At 35.9% G+C, this 26,119-nt stretch overlaps 2 protein-coding genes and 1 long non-coding RNA gene across 3 annotated transcripts; 2 read left to right on the forward strand and 1 right to left on the reverse strand.

Moving 5' to 3' along the window:
* Nucleotides 1-3,709: 3,709 nt before the first annotated feature.
* On the forward strand, nt 3,710-6,100 carry LOC110704931. The gene is made up of 3 exons (XR_002508024.1): nt 3,710-3,923; nt 5,418-5,569; nt 5,795-6,100. It is a non-coding gene; the product is annotated as an uncharacterized LOC110704931 (long non-coding RNA).
* A 1,760-nt stretch (nt 6,101-7,860) lies between these two features.
* On the reverse strand, nt 7,861-8,599 carry LOC110704896. The gene is made up of 2 exons (XM_021882708.1): nt 8,452-8,599; nt 7,861-8,323 (listed from the first exon to the last, which is right to left on the reverse strand). Exons 1-2 carry the CDS (start codon nt 8,528-8,530, stop codon nt 8,022-8,024), a joined length of 381 nt encoding a protein of 126 aa, XP_021738400.1. The 5' UTR covers nt 8,531-8,599; the 3' UTR covers nt 7,861-8,021.
* Nucleotides 8,600-16,484: 7,885 nt separating this feature from the next.
* Nucleotides 16,485-17,740, forward strand: LOC110704897. The gene is made up of 2 exons (XM_021882709.1): nt 16,485-16,963; nt 17,133-17,740. Exons 1-2 carry the CDS (start codon nt 16,891-16,893, stop codon nt 17,444-17,446), a joined length of 387 nt encoding a protein of 128 aa, XP_021738401.1. The 5' UTR covers nt 16,485-16,890; the 3' UTR covers nt 17,447-17,740.
* The last annotated feature ends 8,379 nt before the right edge of the window (nt 17,741-26,119 follow it).

Below are 26,119 nucleotides of genomic sequence, written 5' to 3' on the forward strand. Positions count from 1 at the left end.
CTGTAACACTTTTTGTTGCCTTTGTGTTACCCATGAATTCTCTAGTTAACTATCGGATTGTTTATGCTTCTGTCTTTAATGCTTTTATGTGTAATATTACTAAACTTCGGGATAGCTTGGGGATGCATAATATTTCTCTCACCTATCCTTCTTTTGTTCTAGGTGGTTTATTCAATTTCACTTTGATGTAATTTAGTTATATTTCCCTTTTGCGTAAAAAAAAAAAAGGTTAAGCTAATTTTCAATAAAAAAAATTATTTGTTCTTTTTTTTTTTTTTGATTCCTGCGAGTATTATTTATTTATTAATTTATTTTATATAGACTAGCTAATTATTATTTTTTTACGCATTTTTTCTGGGTATGTAATCATTTGGATTTGGTCTAATGAATGCAATTGGGAATCACAATACATATTAGCTAATTTTGGTCTTTCTTTTTTATGGAAATAATATTCCAATTATTCCTACTACTCCACGAGCATTTTTATTTTTTTTGCCTTTCTATCTCGTGGGTAGGGGTGTGCACGGTGCAGTTTGGATCTCAAACCGCACCAAACTGCAAAATTGCGGTTTGTGATTTTTTCAAACCGCACCAAACCGCAATTCTATACAAACCGCACCGCAAAATACGGTTTGGTGCGGTGCGGTTTGCGGTTTTTCCATAATTTTTTTACCTCACAAATAATGATTATTTGCTAATCTTTTGTTATGAAATTTTTACTTGGAAACTATACAACTATGCAAATAATTCAATAAAGAAGTTGTGCTTTACTTCAATGTTAATAGCGACCCAGTAACATGCCAAGGCTAACATGGAGCAAAATCATTAAGTAAACCACAACCACTCCATTACAACTCCAAAGCACAAGAAACGGAGAGTAATAAGAAAGGAAAACTTTGGTTTTCTTAATAATGACCCACACAATTCAGTACATATAAATACAATATAAGAGTCTTCTTTCCATATAAGAGTCTTTGCATTAAATTGCGGTTTGCGGTGCGATTTGGTTTGAATTTTTTTGAAACCGCACCAAACCGCAAAACCGCGGTTTGGTCAATTTTGAAAACCGCACCGTAATTTCCAAACCGCAAATCGCACCAAACCGCAATTTTGCGGTTTGGTTTGCATTTTGGTGCGGTCTAGACCGTACTCTGCACAGCCCTACTCGTGGGTTAGCTAATATCGTGCTCACTAGTACGTACTATTCCAATTGCTTCAGTACAATAACATTTCACATGTTAACTTGTGTGTACAAAATAAGAAATAAAAATAAAAATTTACCTATTCTAATATAATTCATATAAGTAGGGTATCATAAAATTTACTTTGCTAATATCAAAATAATAATTTCGTACAATTAACAATGCATGACATATTTTTTCTTAAAGGCAAAACTACAACAACATTCTAACAATAGTGTAAACAAGATATACAAGACCTTCCATGATAAGAAAACAAAGAAATTGAACATAATAATAAACTATGCTCAATTTGGCCTCCAAAACAACTCAATATCTATATGTTCCACTAGACCTTAAATTGATGATGCATTTGTCTATCTATAATGGTTAGTTGCATCTCTTACAAGAAATGCTTGAAAATCTAAAGGGTGTTCTTGAAGAACATAACATCACCGACAATTGTTGGTGTAAAATCGTCTCGAGGAAGATTTCTAGCATATGTGTGTCTTTCATCTTCAACAATCATGTTATGCAAAATAACACATGCGCCCATTATATCATGTAGTTTGTGTTTATGCCAACGTCGTGCAAGTCCAACTATTGCAAAACGAGATTGATGTACTCCAAAAGCTCATTCAACATCTTTCCTTGCACTCTCATGCTTTTGCTTAAATAGCAGCCTAATACACGCTCCGACTATTTTCATCCTCAAAACTATCAAACAACTTGATTTTTACATAAATCAAAATCAACAATTGAACCTTAAAACGAATTTTGTATACGAATCATGAAAGCAGATTCAAAACCCAAAAAATCCCATCTTTATTTGGACGTAATTTTGGTCGGAATCTTGTATGATCTATTCGGAATTTTGGTTGGAGTTCCACATAGATTATACAAAATTTTTTGGGGGTAATTAATTAAGATCATGAATGAAGAACAGTGATGGATTTTTTATTTTCTAAATTTTAATTATAATTTAATTTTTGAAAATGATTTTAAAAAGATAAAAAAAAAGATTTAAAACTATAATAACGTATTCTTTAAAAAAAATACATGTATTTACAATTATACATACATGTATATAGTACATTTAGGCTTTTAAAAATAAATAAAAAAAATTGACCAATCATAACATGACACATCATCATGTTATGGTACCTTTTTTTTAGAAAAATGACATAGCCGACGGAGGAAGTACTAATGGAGTTTTGTTAGACCACTCTCACACATGGGCTAAAAATAAAAATGCCACTCTCTCTCTACTCACTTTTTCACTCCTCTTTTCCATTTTTTCTTATGGGCTTTTTATTTAAGAACTCTTCCCACACTTATGGGCTAAAAAAAAAAATAATCACACCACCATCTCTCCTATATTTTCTCTCACAAACACTATCTAATTTTTTGATAAAGAGGTAGGGCCCACAGGTACTGTAGCAATTTATTTTTGCCATTCCTATGGGAATTTGATAATCTCCTCATGAGCATTTTTTTTTTGCTCATGAGTGGGATGACATTTTTAGTATTTTTACCATTAAATTCTCCTCTTGGGCATTTTTTTGCTCATGAATGAGAGTGCTCTTATGCATTTGCAAATGCATGATAAATATTAAAAAGTACATGGAAGAGAGAAAAAGGAGGAGAGAGATAGATAAGCGAGACCACTTTTAAATGTACCACTAAAAGCTTATACAATACCATTGTCTATTTAGTGATACTATTTCTACATATAGTTAGTACCATTGAATGCAAATATAGTAGACGTCCCACCACAAGTTGACACCTCATTAAAAAGTCTTAAATACTCAGTGTTCTTCCCCTCTGTTCCTTGCCCCACCTCCCCGCATCCCTAGCAACCCCCTTCCCCACCCCCAAATCCACCATTCCCTTTCACCCCAACACAGAAATCACCACCTCCTCCCTTCCCCTTGAAACATCATTTCCTCCCACAGTCCCACCCCCACCCCGAAAATCACTCACCTTTCCCTCCTAGTCTCCTACCCCTGTTTTGAAATCACCACCCCCTTCCCCACCCATGATTTTTAATTGAAAAGGGGCTTAATTGTTGGAAGCTTTGAGCAGCAGTTGGGTGCTGTTGTTGCTGGACGGTGACCGAAGTCGCAGGTGAGGGAAGCTTTGAGTAGCGAGAATTTGATGTGGGTGGGTCTGATTGGTGGATGCACTACACCAAAAATTAGATTAGAGATCGCAAAATATAGAACGGTTATTAAAGGCAGGCGTTCTCCAGAAGAATATAGATCGTTTTAATATAAGAGACGTTCTATATGTTAATACATATAGAACGGTTAGCATAGTTAACCGTTTTGTATTTCAATTTACTTAAATAATTAAAAATAATAATTATTTATTATAGATGATATAAAACGGTCATCTTGACAACCGTTTTGTATTATATTAATTAATTATTATTTTTAATTAGGAGGAAATTATATACGTACATACACAATAATAATTTATTCTTGTTTTCAAAAAAAAAAAATTACCGAAATTTCCGTAAAATTTTTTTTTTACCCAAAATACTAAAAGGGAAAATTGAAGCGATTATCACTTTCACTTTCATCAAAAAGTGAAACCTCTTTCTCATTCATCTGCAAAAAAAAAGTGAAACCTTCATCAAACCTCCATAGCAAATCTTTCATCAGCCGCTTATTGCACCGCCGCTCCACCGCCTTTCCACGTCTGCAGTACCGCACATGTCTGCTGAGCCACCAGTAAATTGAGGTAGGCTCAAAATTTTTTTTTTTTTTTTTTTGGTTCGAATTTTTATTGTGGTAGAGTAATTGGATTCTGATAATTGTCAATCTAATTGCATGAATCATTCAAATTATGGAGGAAACAGAAGTAAATTCGTAGAATTCGAATTTTAGGTGATTGAAAAAACCTTCAAAGTTCTTGTTTTTGGATAAATTCATCGATTGTCTGTATGTAAATATTTAAGCCGAATTATTGCAATAAGTTCAATCAAATTACGCTTAATTTTGTCGAATTTACTCAACGAATTCCTAGGGTTTTGATTCGATTTTTTTGCTCGAAATTTCTCGAATTAATGCTCTAATTTGCTCAATTTTTTGCTCGAATTTGCTTGAATTTGCCCATAATCTAATTTGCTCGAATTAATGCTCGAATTCTTGGGGTTTCTTAGGGTTTTATTTTGTTGTTTTGCTCGAAATTGGGGGTTTTTATTAATGCTCGAATTGGGGGTTTTATTAATGCTCGAATTCCTGAGGTTTGGTGGTTGAATTTGTGGAATTTTTTTGGTCGAATTTCTGGGGGGTTTTGGGTAGAATTTTTGGGGTTTTGGGTCGATTTTCTAGGGTTTTTGGTTCGATTTTCTGGGGTTTTTGGGTCAAATTTCCTTGAATTTCTGGGTGATTTTTGCTCAAGTTTCCTTGAATTTCTGGGTGATTTTTGCCTTGGGGATTGCCTTGGACCTGGGTTTTTTCAGCCTGTGTTTAGAAACTGACTGCTTGAAGCTGTGCAATGCCTTGAAGAAAAGAGATGTGCAGCCTACTTAGTTTGGTTTGGTAGTGAATAATATCCTGAATTTAGCTGCTAGGTGTCGTGTTTGTTCCTTTTCTTTTGTGAAACGTGATGGCAATCGGGTTGCTCATGAGTTGGCAAAAATGAGTTGTAAGGCCTGTCGAACAGATTAATGACTTGCATTGTGCAAATATGCTTAATCCATCGTTTTTAAAACAACTGTTTAAGGCCTGTGTACAGAACAGAAGGAAGCACTAATGTTGAAATGGGTGATCTTTTATAGGTAGTTTAAGGGGTCTAATGTTGAAATGAGTAAAATATAGATGATTCGTATGCAGCTAGGTTGGAGATTAGACAATTGCAAGAAATAGAAATGATTTGCAACTTTCAAACATAATGTCTTCAAAAGGTTCTTGAGGTGATGTAGGTTAAGGCAGTCATCTGTGTTGTTTTCCTTTTTTTTTTTTTCTAAAGCTTGGTGTGTTGTGCAGCAAGATAGCAATTATCCATTATCATTGCTGTGAAGTCATCTGATAAACAGTCAACAACCGTGGTTCTTTCCTTGACTATGTCTGGTGTGGAAAATAGTTAGCATGAATCTGATGTCTGTACTGTTTTAATTTATTTATGGCATATGAGGATTGAGATTCAAGTTTTTTTGTAAGCTTATTCCTTGTCTCAATGATGTTCTTGTAGTTTAAGTGACTGATATCGGCTCATATTTAATTTTTACAGTAGACAAATCTCAGACAGTTAAACAAAAGAACAATATAAATGGCAGAAGGGGTGATAGAAGAAGTTCTAAAATTCCACTGAAGGCAAAATTTGATCCATGAAAGTTGGCTTGACAAACTTCAGTCCCACAAGTGGAGGAAGCAATGTTTTTGGTATGAAACCGGTATCTCTATTGTGAGATTGCTAAAAAATTTCTAAGGCATGCCTGACAGAAACTATTATGCACATGGCTGTTATGTGTATTATGAGCAACCTTTTTGGATAGTATCTGTTCTTATGAACTTAGATAAAAAAAAGGATATGCTTATTTATATTTAATTAGATGAATTTATTGTATATTATTAACTAATATGTATGTATTTTACATTGTTTTGTAGTATTTTAAGCAAGTTCCTCCTACATATTCTCAACAAATGATCAACGAGTTTAGGAAAAGGTGGATTTCATATGTTACCGGATACCAACAACCAAATGACGACAACGACGACGATTTATGTGAATTGTAGATCAATATGGTATTGGTATATCTAAGCACAATTTTTTTTTTCAATCAACATTAACTAGAAAGGTGTTTTGATATTTAACTCACGTATTTGTTTGTATAGTACAAATTTTGTATGAATGATTCAATTTAATTGTGGTTCGATGTTTTAAATTATATATATGAAGTATATTTTGATGGCTTTCGTCATATTTGGAAATATTTTTGTTGATTTTATTATACAAAAATTTATATTGCACGTATACAGGATCATGGATTTATTTTACATGGGAAATGTGGATTTTTTCTTACAGAATAAATGTACAAGATACAAAACAGGAATACAACAAATACAGGTCTAAATGAAATACAAAAATAATATAGATTATTAAAATACAGGAATAATACAATATAAAATACGTACAAAAGTAATTCGAATTATTATGGCTGGATTTAAAAAAAAAAAAATTAAGAAATGTTATCTAACTTAACCGTTCTCTATTGTAATGCAATATAGAATGGTTAAGTGTCCTAAACCGTTCTTTATTCCTTCCTTAGTGTACAAATTTAAGAAGGGAAAAGAGAACGGTTGTGACTAACAACCGTTCTCTATTTGTTATTATATAAAACGCCTAAACGACCCATTCTCTATACTTTATACATCGCTTAGCAAAAGATCGCCCCTAAGGCGATCTATAAAGCCTATTCTAACAGTTCTCTAAGGCCTTTTTTGTAGTAGTGATGGGTGTTTTTTTTATTAATTTTTTTAGGGAAGATTGAATGAAAAATAAATAAATAAAAATTATCAAGTACCCGGTTAAATAAACTCGCTAAAGTTGTGGGGTAGCAAAAATCGACTTAGGGCCTGTTCTCATTGACCGAACTCAGCTGATCTGAATTGAACTGAGCTGAACTGAACTGAGCTGAGCTGAACTGAACTGAACTGAATTGAAATGAATATTTCATAAGAGAAGGAAATTAAGAGCTGAACTGAACTGAACTGAATTGAATTGAACTGAATTTCAACGTAAGAGAACATGCCCTAATTTGAATTAATTAAAAGCTTGACTTATTTTGAGTAGGCCACTTGAAGGCTTGCTTATTCTTGGCAAAGTTTTCTTTTTTTAATTTTTTTGTAATAAGTTTTTCTATTTAATTTCTATTTAATTTTTTTAACTTATCATGTGCCGACACGTGTCAAGTAATTTGTTATAACATATCAGATGACCGGCTGGAGCTATCTAAAGTGAATCCATATTAAAATTCAGATTAAAAAACGAAAGTTAGGATTATTTTGGGCGAATGAGGCAAATTTCGGATTATTCTGGGCAAAATTTCCTATTTCACTAGCTTTGCACGCTACCACAAAAAACAAAAAAATCACTTATTTTATTATTTATCACCTTATATACTCTCTTTGTCCATAATAACTAATATAATTAAACTTTGTACACATGTCAATCCATTAGTTAGTTTGACCTTATTTTTTATATAATAAAATATTACTCAATTACACTAAAAAAAGTATAGTATTAGGGTTTCAAAAAAAAAAAAGTATAGTATTATGAAACATTATATCAATACCTATCTAAGAACATGATTTTATTTTGTAAAAACTATAGTCATATATTGTTAAGCCTATGAACAACCCACGTGTGAGCATTCTCTTGTCCCACCTACACTAAAAAGACTAAAGGAAAGTGTAGTGGTAATGTAATCCCACATTGAAAGAATTCAACAGTTACCACCACTATATAAGTTTAAGGGGCTCATTGCCCTATGGTTTTGAGGTGGAACCTCCTTGATTTTGTAAAGTGGTGGCCTGGGCTTACACTCTCCCGTGACGGGTGCGGCCCAGACCCGTGTTTAACATATATAGTTAATATGTGAATAGTGAAAGTCAAACTTGTCAGTTAATATGGGACGAAGGAAGAAGCTTCTGCCCATGAGCACACAGTTGCATTAGACAAGGTAAAATGTATATTGCTTCAAATATGAAGTTTTATTGAAGGAAAGGACGATCAACTAAACACACATAAAATCAAGCAAGCTAAGACATTACAAAGCAACCAGACAGTACAGGACTAACAAGTAAAGACTACGGTGACAAAGATGCGATCCTTCTATTGCGGCACACATAGACCAAGACCACCTGGAGCACCTGGTATCAAACTACACCTAAATTCTTTGCAGCATACGTGATCTATGTCACAAAACCCGAATTGTGGTGCGCACTCATCGTTCTCTGTAGTAGTAGTTACCGCGACTTCACGACTATAAGGATGTCGTATAATCATCTTTTTGTTCCAGTTACTCATCTCTATATGTTTTGGTTGCACTATCACCACTTTCTCTACTACAACATCAAAGTTTCCTGGCATTTCTCCAGGAGTTGTTTTCTTAACTCTTTCAAACATCGGATCAGCTGCGCGCATAAATAGAATAGTTATTGAAAAAAACTGTTTAGTTCAACAACTCAATCAAACAAACAGATATATTAACAAAACAGTACACTAAAATAGAATAATCAAGCTCATTAATTAAAGTCGTAACCTGTTGTAGTACTCATGAGCATGAACAAGCAGATTGCTAAAACAGCAAAATCAACGACTTCGAGTGAGACTCTCTCCATTTCCTTCAGCCTAGCTATATTCACTTTATTACTTTGGCTATTATTGATTGATTATTTGATTAGTTGTTAATGCTTGAATGGCTGTAAAGCCCATTCTATTTATATAAGCATAAAAGTTAATAATAAAAAAATATTTGTAACTGATAACATGCAGTAAATTATGTATTTTCCCTGTTATATAATAATTGACTCACTTAAATTTGACACACATGATATCGATACACTAGTTTAACCTTTGTTATATATAATTAAATAATATGAAAAGGTAGATTTTATGAAACTTATACTCCGTAATCATATAACTAATATATAAGGAAAATTTGCGAGGAAGGTCCTTTTAAGTGGTCGACCTTATAAGAAAAATCCTTTTATAAAAAAGGTGGAACAAAATGTCCTTATATCATGTTTGGGTTGTGAGGAGGATCCTTTGACCATTTTTCGGCGTTGACTTTTTTATTTTCCGGCCAAAAAAAGTCACATCTAAGTTCTCTTTTTTCTCCCTCCCCTTTTCCCTTATTTCCCCCTTTTTCCCCCTATTAAACCCTAATTTGTGAAAACAATTAACACCAAAACTTCAATTGTAATCCCGTAAATTAAAATTGAAGGCTATTCAAAGTAATTCAAGGCTAATCCTCCCCACAATGAGAGAAAATAGGAAAAAAGGGAACTTAATAAGTCACGTGCTTTACACGTGGCTTTTTTTGGCTGGAAAAAAAAAAAAGTCAACGCCGAAAAATGGTCAAAGGACCCTCCTCACAACCCAAACATGATATAAGGACCTTTTGTGCCACCTTTTTTTTTTTTTTTTTTTTATAAAAGGGCCTTTCTCACAAGGTCGACCACTTAAAAGGACCTCCCTCGCAAATTTTCCAATATATAAAACTAAACTTTTAGCTAGGTCATGAGGCAACGACACTTGGCGTTCTAACTTTTCGCCTAGTGTCGCGCCACGTTGGATAGATTAAATAAACTTTATAAGATAAAAATTGTCAAAGTGTCGCGCCACCTTGAATAGACTTAGATAGACTTTATAAGATAAAAACGTTAGTTAAAAACTCCATTTTCAATCAAATTAGGATAGAATTTTAGAATAAGATTGTTGTTTAGAGTTTTATTTTCGATAAAATACCAAATAATAAACTTATAATTAGGCCACAAGACAACATTATTTAGCGTTTTAACTTTTCGCCAAGTGTTGTACCATGTTGGATAAATATAGATAGACTTTGTAGCAAAAAAAGTTAATTTAGAATTCTATTTTCAATCAAAATTGAATATAAAATAATTTTATCTTAAAAGTCCATAAACAACCCGGGCATCGCACGGGGCATAAAACTAGTATCTATTTAAAAACATATTTCATATCTCTTGTTTGTAACATTGTAAAATTATATAAAGTGGATATTAATAAAATATACATTTAGACGATTTAAACAAGATCCCACCTGATAGGATTTTATCATAACTGTAAATCACAAAATCTAGTCAAATTGTAAAAGTCAAATGTTATCAACTAAAAAAGCAGAGAAAATATATGAATAGTGAAAAAAAGTGTCAATTATCATTAATATAGGGAGTAAATCTTGTCGTTTGACATATGTAATGTACCATGCATGCAATATGCATTCCTTAAAAAAAAAAAAAAAAAAAGTACCATGCATGCATGCATGCAAGAGTGATTAATTATACTTCCTCCGTTCTATTAATATTGCAACAATAGACCTTTTGCACTATTTATCACTCTTGTTTGACCATATAATATGAGTTATACATTAAGCAAAATATAGTCAAATGGAATCTTGTTGGATTTGTCTCATTTAATACTTTCACAATATCAACTTTTTATAATTTTTACTCTTACACAATTATAGATATTTAGCATATAAAATGTGTTTTGGGATGCGTAATTTCTTCCTTGTTGCAATATTAACAGAATGGAGGAAGTATAAAATATGTATAATTGTCAATAAAAAAATGAAATGTATGTATATTAATTGAAAATTTCTTATACTATTCTACGAATTAAGAGTTACAGTAGTTAATACTCCTCCGTTTTATAATGTTAGTCCTATAAACTATTTTGGGTGTTTCAAAAAGATATACTCATATGAAATATGTTTAATTTTTAACTTAATTAATTTTCCTTAAAAAAAACTTATTTTTTTTGGAATTAATTGGTTCATTGGTTGTGCATTGATGACATGATTCTAAATAAGGAAATCTATACCTTGAATTATACAATTATGATTTATATTTTTCCAAAAAAATAAATTAAAAAACTTAAATAAGGTAACTAATTATGAATTATTTTGTACTTTAATGTTAGATTTAAATTATTTTTATTTTTATTTTTATTTTATGTGATTGATTTTATATGAGACTAACATTATGAAACGAATAATAATAAATTTATCTTAAATTAATCAAGCAATTGAATAATAAAAATGATAATAATAATAAAAATAACACTCATATCTTCTCTCCTTGAATTGTTCTGTCCGTTACTAATAATTGCCAATGCACTGCACCTCCTTGCAATAAAATTTTGTGCAGCGCTTGATTCTTAATTAACCTACCCAGGCCATGACAATCAGATTAAATACTGTAAAAATTAGGTGTATTATTTTTAAAAAAAATTTTGGCAGTTATGTGCATGTTTTGTAACACCAGGTTTATTCCCTTTAAGCCACGTAAGTTATTAAAAAAAAATCTTTATTTTATTAAAGGGGTTTCAAAAAGAATTCTACTAATAACGTGCAATTAAAAAAGGAAAAAAAAAACGTGATTACTCAAGTTTCATGGATAAATGCATTAATGGAGGTTGTGGCAAGATCAGAGTTGGTACTTGGTAGTAGTCCCGCGGTCAAGGCGGTTCGTCAACGATTGATCAACCGTACACGTTGAGATTTTCTTGGAGAATGATCATTTAGTTTGAAGTTTATGTTCATATAATCAATCTATCTATGCGAATCTTGCTTGCAGGGACATTAACTAGCAACATAGACGTTTGCGCTATAATATAGTCGTATACTGATTTATTTACACATATTTAAAGAGGATTATACTCGCTTTGTGTTAAATATTTGAACCATGATATGAAAAAACAAATAAAATACTTATTGTATTTATGAGGCGCATCAGTTTGGGACTTGGGACTTGGGAGCGCGGGGTTGTGGACTTTGGGTTGGAAATTTGGTGGCCTAGGGGGTATGTATCCGGTCAGCAACATTTTCAGTGTAAACATTTGGAGCATTCAAGCTAGCGGTGATTTCGGAATTTCAGCCGAGTATCTTAGGTCCTATTTGGTTTGATGTAAAAGGTTTTCATGGAAAATGAAGTTTCCATTTTTTTTCCCATTTTTCTTTGTTTGGTTTGTTAAGGAGTGGAAAACAATTTTTCAAGGGTGAAAAATTTCATCCTTAATGATGGAAAACATTTTCCTTCCAAAAACAAGGGAAGCCACATTTTCCTCTCTCCTCCTTACCTCTTTTTTTACTTCCCTCTCATTCATCCTTACATTTCCACTCTTATTTTTTATTTTTCTTGGACTTTTCTTGTATGCAACCAAACAAAGGAAAACTAATTTGCAATTGTGTTTTTCCTTGAAAATATATTTTTCATGAAAACTAATTTTCCATTGAAAATGTTTTACATTAAACCAAACGGGGCCTTAATGTACTCACTTCGCATTTATAATATGAGTACTGCTATATGTAGCCATAACCCTAAGGGATACATATAAGCATTAAATACACTTTTATTCATGACAAAAAAAAAATACGCGTAAATTGGTGTAATTAGTGTTTATATTTTTATGATTTTCTAAATTTATAGGATTTTCATGTCATAATAATTGATACAGTTTAACTTTTCTCACTATTCACACACATACCAACTTTGACTATAGCTATTGATTGATGTATGAAAGACAGTTAGTAAGGAGTAACATGCATGCAATAACAAAAACAATTTATTTGAAGATACACCATAAAGGAAAATAGAAATATTTATGAAGACACCCGAAAAGAAATACAAGAAATGTACAGTGAATGTGTTGTCGATTATATTGTTGTACGTGTGTTTTGGAATTAGGTTGAAGCCCTAGCTTCAAGTCTTCAACAATCGATAGATCGATACCGATTGCCGGGCAAAGCTTCAAAGGTGAATTGGATGATCGAAGCATACCAGCAATTTTAAATCCACCAGTCGGGTACAAAGACAAGGGAATTGTCATTCATATGCTTTAGATGTCAATTAATTTAAATTTAGGTGGTTAGAGGACATGGATTAGGAGGTGGCACCCAAGACCTACAATCATTTTCATATCATTTGCCATTTTTTTTTGGGTATTGAGGATTGGGAAGTGACACACAAGACCCACAATTCAATTCCTATCTATACTATATACTAAAGTAATCACCAAAGGGGACACTTGGCATTATTTTGTACAAAATTTTTCCTCTAAAATGCTTTTTTTTTTTAATTATATAAAAAAAAAACTTAAAATTATTATAATAAATACTTTACAGAGTAAAAATGTAAAGGGTAGACAATAATAAATTCAAGTTTTAAAAAAAGTGTTACATAAGTCATTTAATTTCAATTGACTATTATTATTAATAAATCTTACTCCCTCCGTTCCCTAATTTTTTTACGTTCAGAATTATGCACGGTTATTGAGAAATTGTTTAAAGTAGAGGTATATTGGAATATTTTAATGACTGAAAGTACAATTTTATTGAAAAAAAAAATGTTGTGCATGTGGGGTGAAGAAAGTAGAGGAAAGAGGAGAGAGAAAGTAATAAAAGTTGGCAAAAAGTAGAAGAAAGATGAGAGAGAAAGTAATAATGAGTATTTAAAACCCATTAATAGGAAAAATGGAATCTAAAAATCCAACCTTTGGCCGGTCTGACAATAAAAATCCAACCTTTTATTAATCTAAAAAAAATCCAACCTTTGCACCCCACCTTTTTTGACAGATCCATTACCTGTTGATGATCGTTTTTTGTAAGTTATGTGCCACGTGTCTGTCGTTAATTGGTCAATTATTTTTTTAATCATTAAAAAAAATAGAAAAAAATAAAATAGAAAAAAAAAAAACACCACCAGCCACCTCCCCCAGCCCCCGCACCACCCCAGCCACCTCCCCCACTCCCCGACAACTTCCCCCCACCCCAACCAGCCCTACCATCCACTACTAGAAATAGGCCTATCTCCGACGGACTGGTTCCGACGGATATGTAATTCCGTCGGAAAACTCAGAAATTCCGACGGATTTTTATTCCGTCGGAATAAAAATCAGTAGGAATATATGGGCTTCCCGACGGAATATTAATACAAATCCGTCGGAAATTTTCGACGGAAATAAACATGGGCAACGGGCCATGCCGTGTCGCCGCGGGCCGTGCCGTGGTGGGGGCTGTGCCGTGCCGGCTCCGCGGCGGGTCGTGCCGTGCCGTGCCTGAAATTGGCACACCCCAGCCCACGGCACGACACGTCCCACGTGCCTTGCGGGCCGTGCCGCGGGCCAAATCGTGCCACCCTTTTTAATTTTTTTTTTTTAATAAATGAAAAAAAAAGAATTAAACGATATATATATATATATATATATATATATATATATATATATATATTAGTACAACTTAATATATGTGATTAATTTATGTTTATGTTAATGTTAATATAATTTGTTTACATTTTTTGAACAACTTTATTTTAATTTAGGTTATATAAATTATTTATCTAATTAATAATTATGTTTAAGTTTATATAAACAAATAAAAACAATTTTATTAATTTAGCAAAAAACAACAATGCATATAATAAAAAAAAATACGAGTGCGATAATCCGAAAACACAAAAAATTGAAGAATAACTTATTTTATTATAGGACGGTAGCCGGTACGATAATTTAATAATACAAAATAATTAAATTATTTTATTATATGGCGGGCTCGTGCCGTGCCCGGCCGTGCCGGCGTGCCGGCCCACGTGCCGGCCACCGTGCCGCCCATCGTGCCACGTGCCGTGCCCGTGCCAAAACTATTTTTTTTGTTCACGGCACGGCCCACGGCCCACAGGTGGGCTGCCGTGCCGTGCCGGTGCTGGCGTCGTGCCGTGCCGGGCCCGTGCCGCCCGCGTGCCGGCACGGCCCGTGCCCACCTTTAGACGGAAATTTCCGTCGCAACATATTTTAAAAAAACAAAACAAACAACCTCCTTAAAAACTAAAAACCCTAAATCCCCCACTTCACTTTTCCGCCCCTAATCTCTCTTTCCCCCTTCTCCTTCTATCTCTTCTTTCATTCTCTCGGTCCTCTTCTCTCTCCTCTTTCCTTTCATCTTCTCATTCCTCTTCTCACTCCTCTTTCTACCACCGTCCCCCTTCTCCTTCTGCCCCCCTTCTCCTTCTTTTTCTTTCTCCTTTTGTCTCCTTTTCGATCTCCTTCTGTCCCCCTTATTAATTTTCGTTCATCTTCTCTCATCTCTTTCACCCACCTTACTACCACCGTTCCGCCGCAACAACACCAACAACATCGATATCAACTAAAACGGCACCATCAATGACATCAACAACGAAGGTTTTGGGTCAAATTCGACCATGAAAACTTTAGATCTAGAGTTTTCATGGTCGAATTTGGCTTATAAACCCAATTTCGAGGTTATTTTTGGTCAAATTAAGGTATTTATCTATTTTTTTCTTAATTTTGATTTTATTTTGTTAATTTTGTTTTGGGTTTTTTTTTTAAAAATATATGGTGGTGGTGGTGGTGGTTGGAGTTCCAATTTTGGGGGTTGGGTTGGTGATGATGTGTGGTCAGATTTTTTTGATTTTTTTGGGTTGCGGTGTCGTGGTCGGCAGATCTAGGTACGTGGGTTTAAATTGGTGCTGAAGGGAGGGAGGTGGTGGTAGGTAGATCTGGGTTTTGGGTAGGGATTTTTTTTTTATGTTTGTTTTTTTGTTGCGGTGGGGTGGTTTGGCGGTGGGGACTGGTGGGGATATAGGTCTGTTGGTGGGTAAGTTAGGGGTTGGAGGTGGTTAAACGTCGTGCCGGTGGTGGTGCGGCGTTTTTTTTTTTATTTCGGTTGAAACTGTTTCCGACGGAATCCCTGTCGGAAATTTACGACGGAATGTAAAATCCGTCGGAAATTTACGACGAATTTTCCCAGTGCCGAAGATTGTCTTCAGACGGAAAATGTCATTTTTCCTACGATGCCTTTTCCGACGGACCAACGCCGACGGAATTCCATCGGAAACCCGCTTTCCGACGAAAACAGGTTGTTTCCAAGGAAAAAAGTCCGTCGGAAAACGGTCTTTTTATTGTAGTGATCGAGGTCGTCGGATTCCGGCGATCTCCCCCCACCCCTTGCCGCAACCTCCCCAACCACCAAAACCCCCTACGATCTAAACCCTAACCACCACACCAAACACCATATTCGACCCTCCCAAACCAGCCTGACCCCTCCCCGAACCTCCCCACCGCCCGCCGACCACAATTCGACAAACCCTGACCTGTTTCCACCCCTCCCCACCCTTAATCCGACCCCGGTTTGGGTCACATAATACAATGACTCTGATTCATATGATGGAGTTAGCGGAAGGTTTGGAGGAGAGTAAGATCCCGTTCTTGTGGGTGATTTGACCGCCATTCGGGTTCGATTTCAATGGGGAGTTTAAACCCGAATGGCTGCCCTGAGAAGTTTGAGGAAAGAATGATGGAGAAAAAACAGGGGATGTTGGTGAGAGATTGGGTGCCTCATAGGTTTTGGGGTTGTAGTGGTGGGTGGTGGGTGGTGTCGTGGTACTAGGTGGTGGTGTTGGGTGGTTTCGTGGTGCTAGATGGTGGTGTTGGGTGGTTTCGTGGTGCTAAGGTGGTGGTGATAGGTGGTGGTTATGATAGGCTGGTGGTGGTGGTGGTGTTGGGTGGTTTCGTGGTGCTAAGGTGGTGGCAGAAGTGGCGGTGGTGTAGAGAGGAGAGAGAAAGAAGAGGAGTGAGAAGGAAATTAAAAAAAAAATCCTTTTAACCGGTTTAACAAGTTAAAGGTCAAATGGATCTGTCAAAGAAGGTGGGGTGTAAGGTTGGATTTTTTTTAGATTAATGGAAGGTTGGATTTTTATTGTCAGACCCGACCAAAGGTTGGATTTTTAGATTCCATTTTTCCTATTTTACATCAAACTAACAAACGGGATAAGATGTTGCAAGTAATAAAAAACAGAGAAAGTATTAGATTTTTAGCTACTATATAAGGGATAGTGCATAAGAAGAAATGACATATGGAGAAATAAGCAAGTCAATAGTTGATCAATAACTTACTACAATAAAATATAAATATACAAAGAGTGCTTCGGAATTCAGGAAAATGAAGAGGGTCTCATTCAACCTTGTTGCTCTTGCTGTGTTTGCAATAATATTCATGCTGTGTGCTGCAACAAGTTAGTTAACAAAATCTATCCTATGTTTTATTTGTAGTAGTTTGAACTAACGTATATTATTGTTTTGTTCATTTTTTTTCAATATATAAGCTGTTCTATGCTAAAATATAATAAATTGTTCTCAATCTATTACTTTGTACTAAAACATTTGTTAATATAAATTGTGCAGCTCCGGTGCTTGGAGAGGCGGCAACCACTTCCGGCGAAGAAATGGCATACCCGGCGGAATATAAAATTATGACATTGGAAGAAGTGGCGGCGAGGAGGAGAGAGCAGGCAAGTATGTACAAGAATAAGATTACTGGCCGCGAAAGCCTGAAAGCAAAAATGATAAGTTCACTACCTATGAATACTCTCGATGTTTCTCAGCAGGCATGCGCGGCTAAAGGCGAATTCTGCCACTTCATATTTGGACCGTGGTGCTGTAATGATATAGCATGTATACCACCAGCAGGTATTTTTGGTGGCGTGTGTGTGGCTTAAGCTCGGACTACTAATATAGCCTAACGCCTTAGCCAGTGATCGGCTGGCCGGCCAATAGAGCTTAGTTCGTTCTCGTCTTTCTTAAATTTCTTGCATCGTACTACTTCATGAATCAAATGTTGTCACTTAAGTTTTCATGCATGCTTGTTTATGTAACATAAATAATGGTTATCATCTGATCAAGGATGTAATGTAAGTGTGTTGTGTGTTAGTCAGTTAGTTTATGTAATGTAAGGGAAGTTTAATTATAAAATATGATGACAGTCATCGTTTGAGCGTGTGCTTCTAATTCCATTATAACCCTCAGAATTGCATACATATCCAAAGTAATAACAATATAAAAGTTAAAATAATAATAATAATAATCATTCAATGTTCTAAATTAAAAATGCATACACAGAGATTCGAATTGAAAACCTCATTGAATGAAAACAACATGTATTACTATCTTAGCTAGAAATAAATCAATGTTTTTATTAATTCTCTCTCTCACACACACACTAATATATATTCTAAATTACCCAAAATATAAAAGTTAACAAGATTATTCTTAAAGCATCTGATATAAAAATGAAATTATTCAACGTATCATCCGTAGCAAAACCTGGGTCACACACTAGTTTTTAAGATTCTAACAAGTATGACCGAGTATGTTTTTGTATAGTGCAAGCTAAGAGTTAAATTATGGCACTTTATAAAAGGGGGAGTAAATCACTTTTACTAAGCTAGTGTAATACTTTTAATTTAACATTATACTATTTTTTTTATTTCCTAATTGTTTGCTTTCAATATATTGACTAAAAAGTAAAAATCGTTGGCAGCAAGAACTTAGGGCCTATTCTAATAGACTGAAATCAGCTGAACTGAGCTGAACTGAACTGAATATTTTATAAGATAAGAAAATTAGGAGCTGAACTGAACTAAACTAAACTGAATTGAAAATAAACGTATGAGAACAGACCCTTATTGTGATCAAAGCTAGTTGTGATCAGTTTGAAAGGGATGGCTAATTTTGTATTATAGACCATTCAAAAGGCAACCAAAGTTTTGAACATATATGTAGGTTTTTTTTTTTTTGGCCATACAACCACTTTCTATTTTTTTAAAAAAAGAAATCCCATGGGACACTAAATTTCATTAATTAAAGTCATATGACATCTACAATAGACAAATAACAATAATGAAAACGAATTTAACAAAATCAAACAAAAATTAATCAAGGAAGGGCTAAGAATCCAAATACATGAATATAACAATTCGGCACATTCTGATTCTTTGTCTCATACAACTTTTTTAGTGGATCCGTCGTCGCTTCGCAATTTTGGGAGAAAGTTAATTCTTGTGCTGATTTTGTAACCCGAATCCGAGCCATAATCAATCGTAGCCCCGCACAACCAGAGACCAGATTAAACACAAATAAAACCTTGTCTTTCGAAGGAGTCTGAAAAACCTTGAATTTCGAAGGAGATCGAAAAAACCTTGTCTTTCGAAGGAGATAAACTCTTTTTTTCGAGGGAGACACTATTGTAACCTAAGAAACAAAAAACTTAAAACAAAATAAAGATTTGGGCTTTCCATACCGGTGAAATCCGATAGAAACCCCTTCAAAATTGACAATGGAGGCTAGGGTTTATGAGAGAGAAGGCTAGGTTTTTTTTATAGTTATACACCATACAACCACTTTCTAATAGTAACTGCAAGTAATCTATGATAATACGAAGTATAAAAAAGCCAAGTAGAGGCCCAGAACTCAAAGAAGGATAGTTCTACGGTTTCCTACAAGATCACATTACAGCACAAAAAGTTTTAAGAGGCATTTCGCATGCACATTCAGAATCTAAGCAGGAAATTGTTAGAGCTAATGGTTGATAATTGAAGTAATTAGCAAGAACAATTAAGAAATTTGATTGTAAAAGAGACAAGAAATTGGAAGGTGGGAAAATCCTTCAAGCAATTACTTTAAGACTATGAAACCCACCCAAGAACAAGGAGAATGATTGTATTGATTATAATTAGTGTTTACAAGAGTAATCTCTCAATAATTTTCACTCTAAAGTACAAGGGTTTCAAGAACAAGAACCCTAGCTCTAATTGTGTTTCACTCAATTTGGGGATAATGAACAAAATAACCCTTAATGGGTATTTATACCCCGACGGATTTGGACAGGGTATCAGGTAGGCACGGACGTGCCAAATATGGCATGGACATGCAAGCCCAGATAACTCATTCCAGTAGCCACTGCTCGTCTGGAACTGAAGCAGCACGGACGTGCCATATTTGGCACAGACGTGCATCCCCTGTTCGCGTCAGCACAGACATCTCGTAGTAAAACAACTATAACTTCCTCGTTTCTTATTGGAATTAAGCTTATGACATATCATTGGAAAGCTCTTGAAACAAGCTTTCACCCCCAACTTGAATAACCTCAAAAATCTAAGTAGTTTGAGAGATATGCCCAGTTGAAGTTGACCCATCCAATGTTTCCTTGCTTAACACAAGTAATTCATCCCCTTAGCTTATATGCCAAGCCTCGATTGATTCTCGAGTCACATTCCAACAATTCTCCACCTTGACAAGATAATCAATCATGTCAAGTAACCACAACAACCATCCGAAAAACAACGGATGTAACCAACATCTTCAACAAAGATGAAACCACCTACAAAAGGTGTAACCACCCTTACAAGGGTGTCAAAAACAACATAGCTAATAACAACCAACCAATTTTGAGCAATGCTCAAACTTTGCAACCGGCAAAGGCTTAGTTAACATATCCGCCAGATTCTCCGAAGTATGCACCTTCCCTAGTTCCACCTTGCCACTAGCAATAGTATCTCGAATATAGTGATACTTTATATCGATGTGTTTTGTCTTCCTATGAAAAGAATTTTGATTTTTGGCCAAGTGAATAGCGCTTTGGCTATCACTACAAATCTTAGGAACACATCTCTCCAACCTTAACTCTCCAACAAATCCACTAAGCCATTGGGCTTATTTGAACCCCTCCGTTAAAGCCATGTATTCGGCTTCCGTTGTTGACAAGCCGGTCACTTCTTGCAATGCCGACCTCCAACTAATAGCCGAACCACCGAGGAAAAACACATACCCCGAAGTGGACTTCCGATCATCAAGGTCACCACCATAATCGGAATCCACATAACCAATCAAGTCATCTCCATTCCGCCCATACTCAATACAAGTGCTAGAAGTACCCCGCAAATACCTAAGAATCCACTTGACGGCTTGCCAATGTGCCTTTCCGGGATTTTCCATGTACCTACTTACCACGCTTATGGCTTGATCGAGCAATGTCTGGTCGAGTACAAACCATTCCATACATAATGCTCCCAACCGCTTTGGCATAAGGAATGGATGACATGAACTCCTTGTCCTCCTTGGAATTAGGAGAATCCAAAGATGACAATTTGAAATGAGATGCTAAAGGAACAGAAACGGGCTTAGCATCCATCATATGGAATATCTCCAAGACCTTTTCAATGTACTTTTCATGGGATAAGTACAAACTCCGTCTCTCACGGTTTCTTATGATCTCCATGCCGAGAATTTTCTTTGCCGGCCCCAAATCCTTCATTTCAAATTCCCCCTTCAACATTTCTTTCACCTTCTTGACCTCAAACATATCTTTTTCCGCCACAAGAATATCATCAACATATAGCAAAAGATACAATAAAGAGCCATCACTCACCTTCTTCAAGTATACACAACTATCATAGTCACTTCGGGAGAAACCATGCCCCAACATACATTGGTCAAACCGTTTGTACCATTGCCGAGGTGATTGTTTCAAACCATACAAGGACTTCATTAACAAGCATACATGCTCCTCCTTACCCTCAACAACAAAACCATCCGGTTGCCGCATATAGATTTCCTCCTCAAGCTCTCCATGCAAGAATGCGGTTTTCACATCTAATTGCTCCAACTCCAAATCATGCATAGCAACAAGAGCAAGTAGTGAACGAATAAAAGCATGCCTTACCACCGGTGAGAAAATTTCATTGTAGTCGATTCCCGAAACTTGGCTAAAACCACGTGCTACAACTCTTGCTTTGCACCTTGGCTCCTCAATCCCCGAAATTACCTCTTTGTACTTGTAGACCCATTTGCAATCAACAATTTTCTTGCCCCGTGGTTTCTCTACAAGCTTCCATGTTTGATTCTTGTGAAGAGATTCCATCTCTTCTTCCATGGCCAATTGCCATCTTTTGGAGTCAACACACTCCATTGCTTCGGTATATGAAGATTAGATGGCTCAAGATCGACTACATCACTAGCAACATTCAATGCATAAGCCGCCATCTCCTCGAAACCGAACCGGACCGGAGGCTTTATAGGCCTCTTAGCCCATGAAGATTGTTCCTTCCTAGGGGTGGTGGCCTTCCTAGGGGAGGAAGTGGAAGGAACATCTCCACCTTTTTGTGGTTTCTCTACACCACCATCATCATCAAGAACTTCATCAACCTTCTCACAAGTATCAACACCGTCATCATTCTCCACCTCTTTCTCGGCAAGCTCAAAAGAAGAAGTATCACCCTTTTGAAGAAATATGGACTCATTAAAGGTAACATCTCATCTAGTGATGATTCTTGATGTGCTAGGGTCCCAAAGTCTAAAACCCTTGACCCCATCCATGTATCCTAAGAAGATACACTTCTTTGCTCTAGGCTCTAACTTCCCGTCATTCACATATGCATAAGCCGGGCAACCGAAGACTCTCAATCCGGAATAATCTCCCGGCAAACCCGACCACATATCCTCCGTCGTCTTTAACCCAAGAGCGGTGTGTGGTGATGAGTTTGCCACATGAGCCGCCATTTTCAATGCTTCGGCCCAAAATCCCTTGCTTAGCCCCGCTTGGAACAACATACACCGAGCCTTTTCAAGCAAAGTCCTATTCATCCTTTCCGCCACTCCATTTTGTTGTGGTCTACCGGTACAAGTGCGATGACGAGCAATGCCAAGTTTCTTGCAAAACTTGGTGAATTCTTTCTCCAAAAACTCAAGCCCGTTATCCGTTCGCAACCTTTTTATTTGCCTTCCGGTTTGCTTCTCAATCAAGGTTTTCCAATCTTGGAACTCCTCAAAGACTTGATCTTTGTTTTTCAAGAAGAAAACCCACACCTTCCGTGAATAATCATCAATAAAGGTGAGCAAATAGCGGTTACCACCCAAGGATGGCTTTCTAGAAGGACCCCACAAATCCGAGTGAATATAATCAAGTGTACCCTTGGTTCTATGTGTGGCCGCCTTGAAGCTAACCCTTCTTTGTTTCCTGAACACACAATGTTCACAAAATTCCATAGAACCCGTAACTTGATTACCCAATAGACCCCTCTTGGACAATTTCGATAAACCTCTTTCACTCATATGCCCAAGCCTCATATGCCATAACTTCGTATTATCGGACTCGGACATTGACGAAGACACCGTCGATGCCGAACCCTCAACCGTCGACCCGATTAACTCATAGAGTGAGCCAATCTTCTTGCCTTTCATCACAACTTGAGCCCCCAAAGCAACCTTAAGTTCACCCTTTTCAAGAGTGCACCGACAACCATTGCTATCCAAAGAACCCAATGAGATCAAGTTCTTAGTCATATCCGGAACATGACGCACATTTGATAGAGTGCGGACCATTCCATCAAACATCTTGATCCTAACCGTCCCGATCCCCGCAACCTTGCAAGCCGCACTATTGCCCATTAGAACCACTCCACCTTGAACACTATCATAAGTAGAGAACCAATGTCGATTGGGAGTGATATGATAAGAACACCCCGAATCAAGTATCCATTTGTCATTGGACCTTGAATTAGATTCAACCGCAAGAAGAATTGAATCATCACTATCACTATGAGCCACCGCCGCCGAATCGTCATGGTAAGATGTACTAGAAACACTCTTACCTTTATCCTTTTTCCCCTTCTCTAGGCAAAACTTCCGAATGTGGCCTTTCTTACGACAAGCATGACAAACAACATTCTTAAGCTTAGATTTTGATCTAGACTTAGAAGTAATGGATTTAGCACCGAAATTGTTCCTCTCCTTTGGTCTACCTTTCACAACAAGACCTTCACCACCATGAATAAGGTCATCATTTCTAGTTAATTGATTTTCAATTAACTCCCTTTGCAACAATGCACTCCTAACATCCTCAAGTGACAATTCATCTCTACCATACAAAACCGTCTCTCTAAAATGCTTATAATCGGGAGGCAATGAACACAACAAACGTATAGCTAAATCGTCATCATCTAAAGTAACATCTATATTATGCAAGTCCATAACTATAGAATCAAACTCATCAAGATGAGATTTCAATGATTTACCTTCTTCAAGTTTGAGGTCATGTAGTTTGCTCTTCAACAAAAGTCGATTGGTTACCGATTTTGTCATATAGAGCGACTCAAGATTCAACCATAACCCCGCCGCTGTTTTTTCCTTCGCTACCTGTAGGAAATAATTTCAAGCCTTTAAAAATCCCACTAGCTTGAACCCCACTGTGATCATACACTAAAGTACGGTGGCGTCCAAAAGAGAAGAAGATAGAGCAAAAGAGTCGCCAACAAGTTTTTAAGGAACTTGTAAACCGTTCACGAGGTGAAGGTTACACCCCTTAACGATCCAAGAGATCGTCAACTCCATAAGGTCATGCACCAAAATAGGGTTCGGGGATGATAGTACAAATCCAACCTAAAAGAGATTGAACCTGCCCTAATAATAGGCCTCTACTTTATTTTGATCATATTCATGTGCGCTTTTTGACTAACATGCAAGCAATCAATAGATTTAACCCTAAACCTGTTTAATCTATGTTGGTTGAATTTAATGCACAAATAAACTATTATTGGCGATCACTTGAATTATAATCACAATTAACCTAACAAGATTATTAATTATCTTATTAAGCGTGATTGCAAATACCAATTCCCTTTAACCATGCAATAAAAGATGATCAAGCAATAACAATATAAAATAATATGCATATCAAACAAATAAACATTAGAAAGAACATAGGAAGCATCATACTTTTAAATCATACTTGATACTAAAAACACCCTAGACATGATACTAGGAATCATAAATAATAATCTAAGCATGATATCTACATCATAAATCAATTAATCATTAAAGTACTTACTTGGATGCCTCGTACCTCTTTCTAATTACAAAATACACACGTTAATAACTTCAAGGAAAAATAATAATCAAAACAATTAAATTAAATAATTGAAAGAGAGATTTGGGACCAAACCCTCAGAAATTAAAACCTTTCACGTCTAGGGCAAAGTCAACTTCGAATATAGCTAGGTGTTTCTAGATCTTGCGAATGCGGAATTTTGTGTGAAAGAAAGTAAAATATTGAAAAGAAAGAGAATAATCAAGAAAATCTTGATGAGAGTTGGTGCATGATTAAGAGAGAATTAGAGAATTAATGATTGCGAAAGAAAACTGATTGTTGATGAATTAAAACGGAGTTTTTAATACGATATATATAGAGAAAACATCCAAAAAAGATAATTTATCAAAACAGAGTCTGAAGATCGAAAAACCAACTTGGCGCCAGCCCTGGCTCATTGGCGCTAGGACCAGTGGCTAGCGCCAGGCGCCAATGGCTGGCGTCTGGCGCCAATCCTGATTCCAGGCGCCAAGGCCTGGGGTTGGACGCCAAATTGGATTTCAACGCGTTTTCGAAAATCCGATAAAACTCCCGTACTGGAAGATAAAATAATATAATTTCAATCGAAAATGCTATTTGATCTGATTAAAACTCTGAAGAATCCTAATTGAATTAGGAATGATAAAACCTTCTAGAATGTTCTAGAAGACCAAAACCATTCCTAATTACATTAGGAATGATAAATCATATTAGGCCCTCCCCTAGATCATTGGGCCGTACTTAAAGCTCAAATCGGGCCCAGTTTAGTAAATTGGCCATAAATTCCTCAATATTCATCGGAATTGGGCTTATAATATATCGTTGGAAAGGTCTTTGAAAGCCCCATCCAACTACACCACTATTGGACTCGTATCATGGACCAACCAAACTGGATTGACTGTTTTCTTAAAATAAAATTTTCAAAAACAGAGAGAAGAGAAAAGAAAAGAAAAGAAATAAAACTTTCCGCAACACTAGACCTTTCCACACTTTCGTTTCATTCGATTATGATTCGACGTGAAAGGTACTCATCACTGGGTTTGGTTTAGGGGAGACACAAATGGGTGTCTACACTACCTCCCTCAACACCTCATTAGAAACGCTCAATATAATTGAATCAAGGAGATAGCTTTCTTGTCTAACTTTTTGAACTCCTCCTCCGACATATCCGAAGGCTTCTTCTTAATCCCAAGCATTGCCTCATCCAAGCCATTTTGAACCAAAATGGCATTCATCTTCAACTTCCATAACCCAAAGTTGATTGACCTATCAAATTTCTCAATATCAAATTTTGAACCTCCCATGGCCAAAATACCTCCAATTTTCAATCAACCAAGAACAAGCCCTAATTTTTACCCAAGGATCTAACCTAGCTTTGATACCAATTTGTTAGAGCAAATGGTTGATAATTGAAGTAATTAGCAAGAACAATTAAGAAATTTGATAGTAAAAGAGACAAGAAATTGGAAGGTGGGAAAATCCTTCAAGTAAT

The sequence above is a fragment of the Chenopodium quinoa genome, unplaced genomic scaffold (genome assembly GCF_001683475.1).
Source record: "Chenopodium quinoa cultivar QQ74 unplaced genomic scaffold, ASM168347v1, whole genome shotgun sequence".
Lineage (NCBI taxonomy): Eukaryota > Viridiplantae > Streptophyta > Magnoliopsida > Caryophyllales > Amaranthaceae > Chenopodium > Chenopodium quinoa.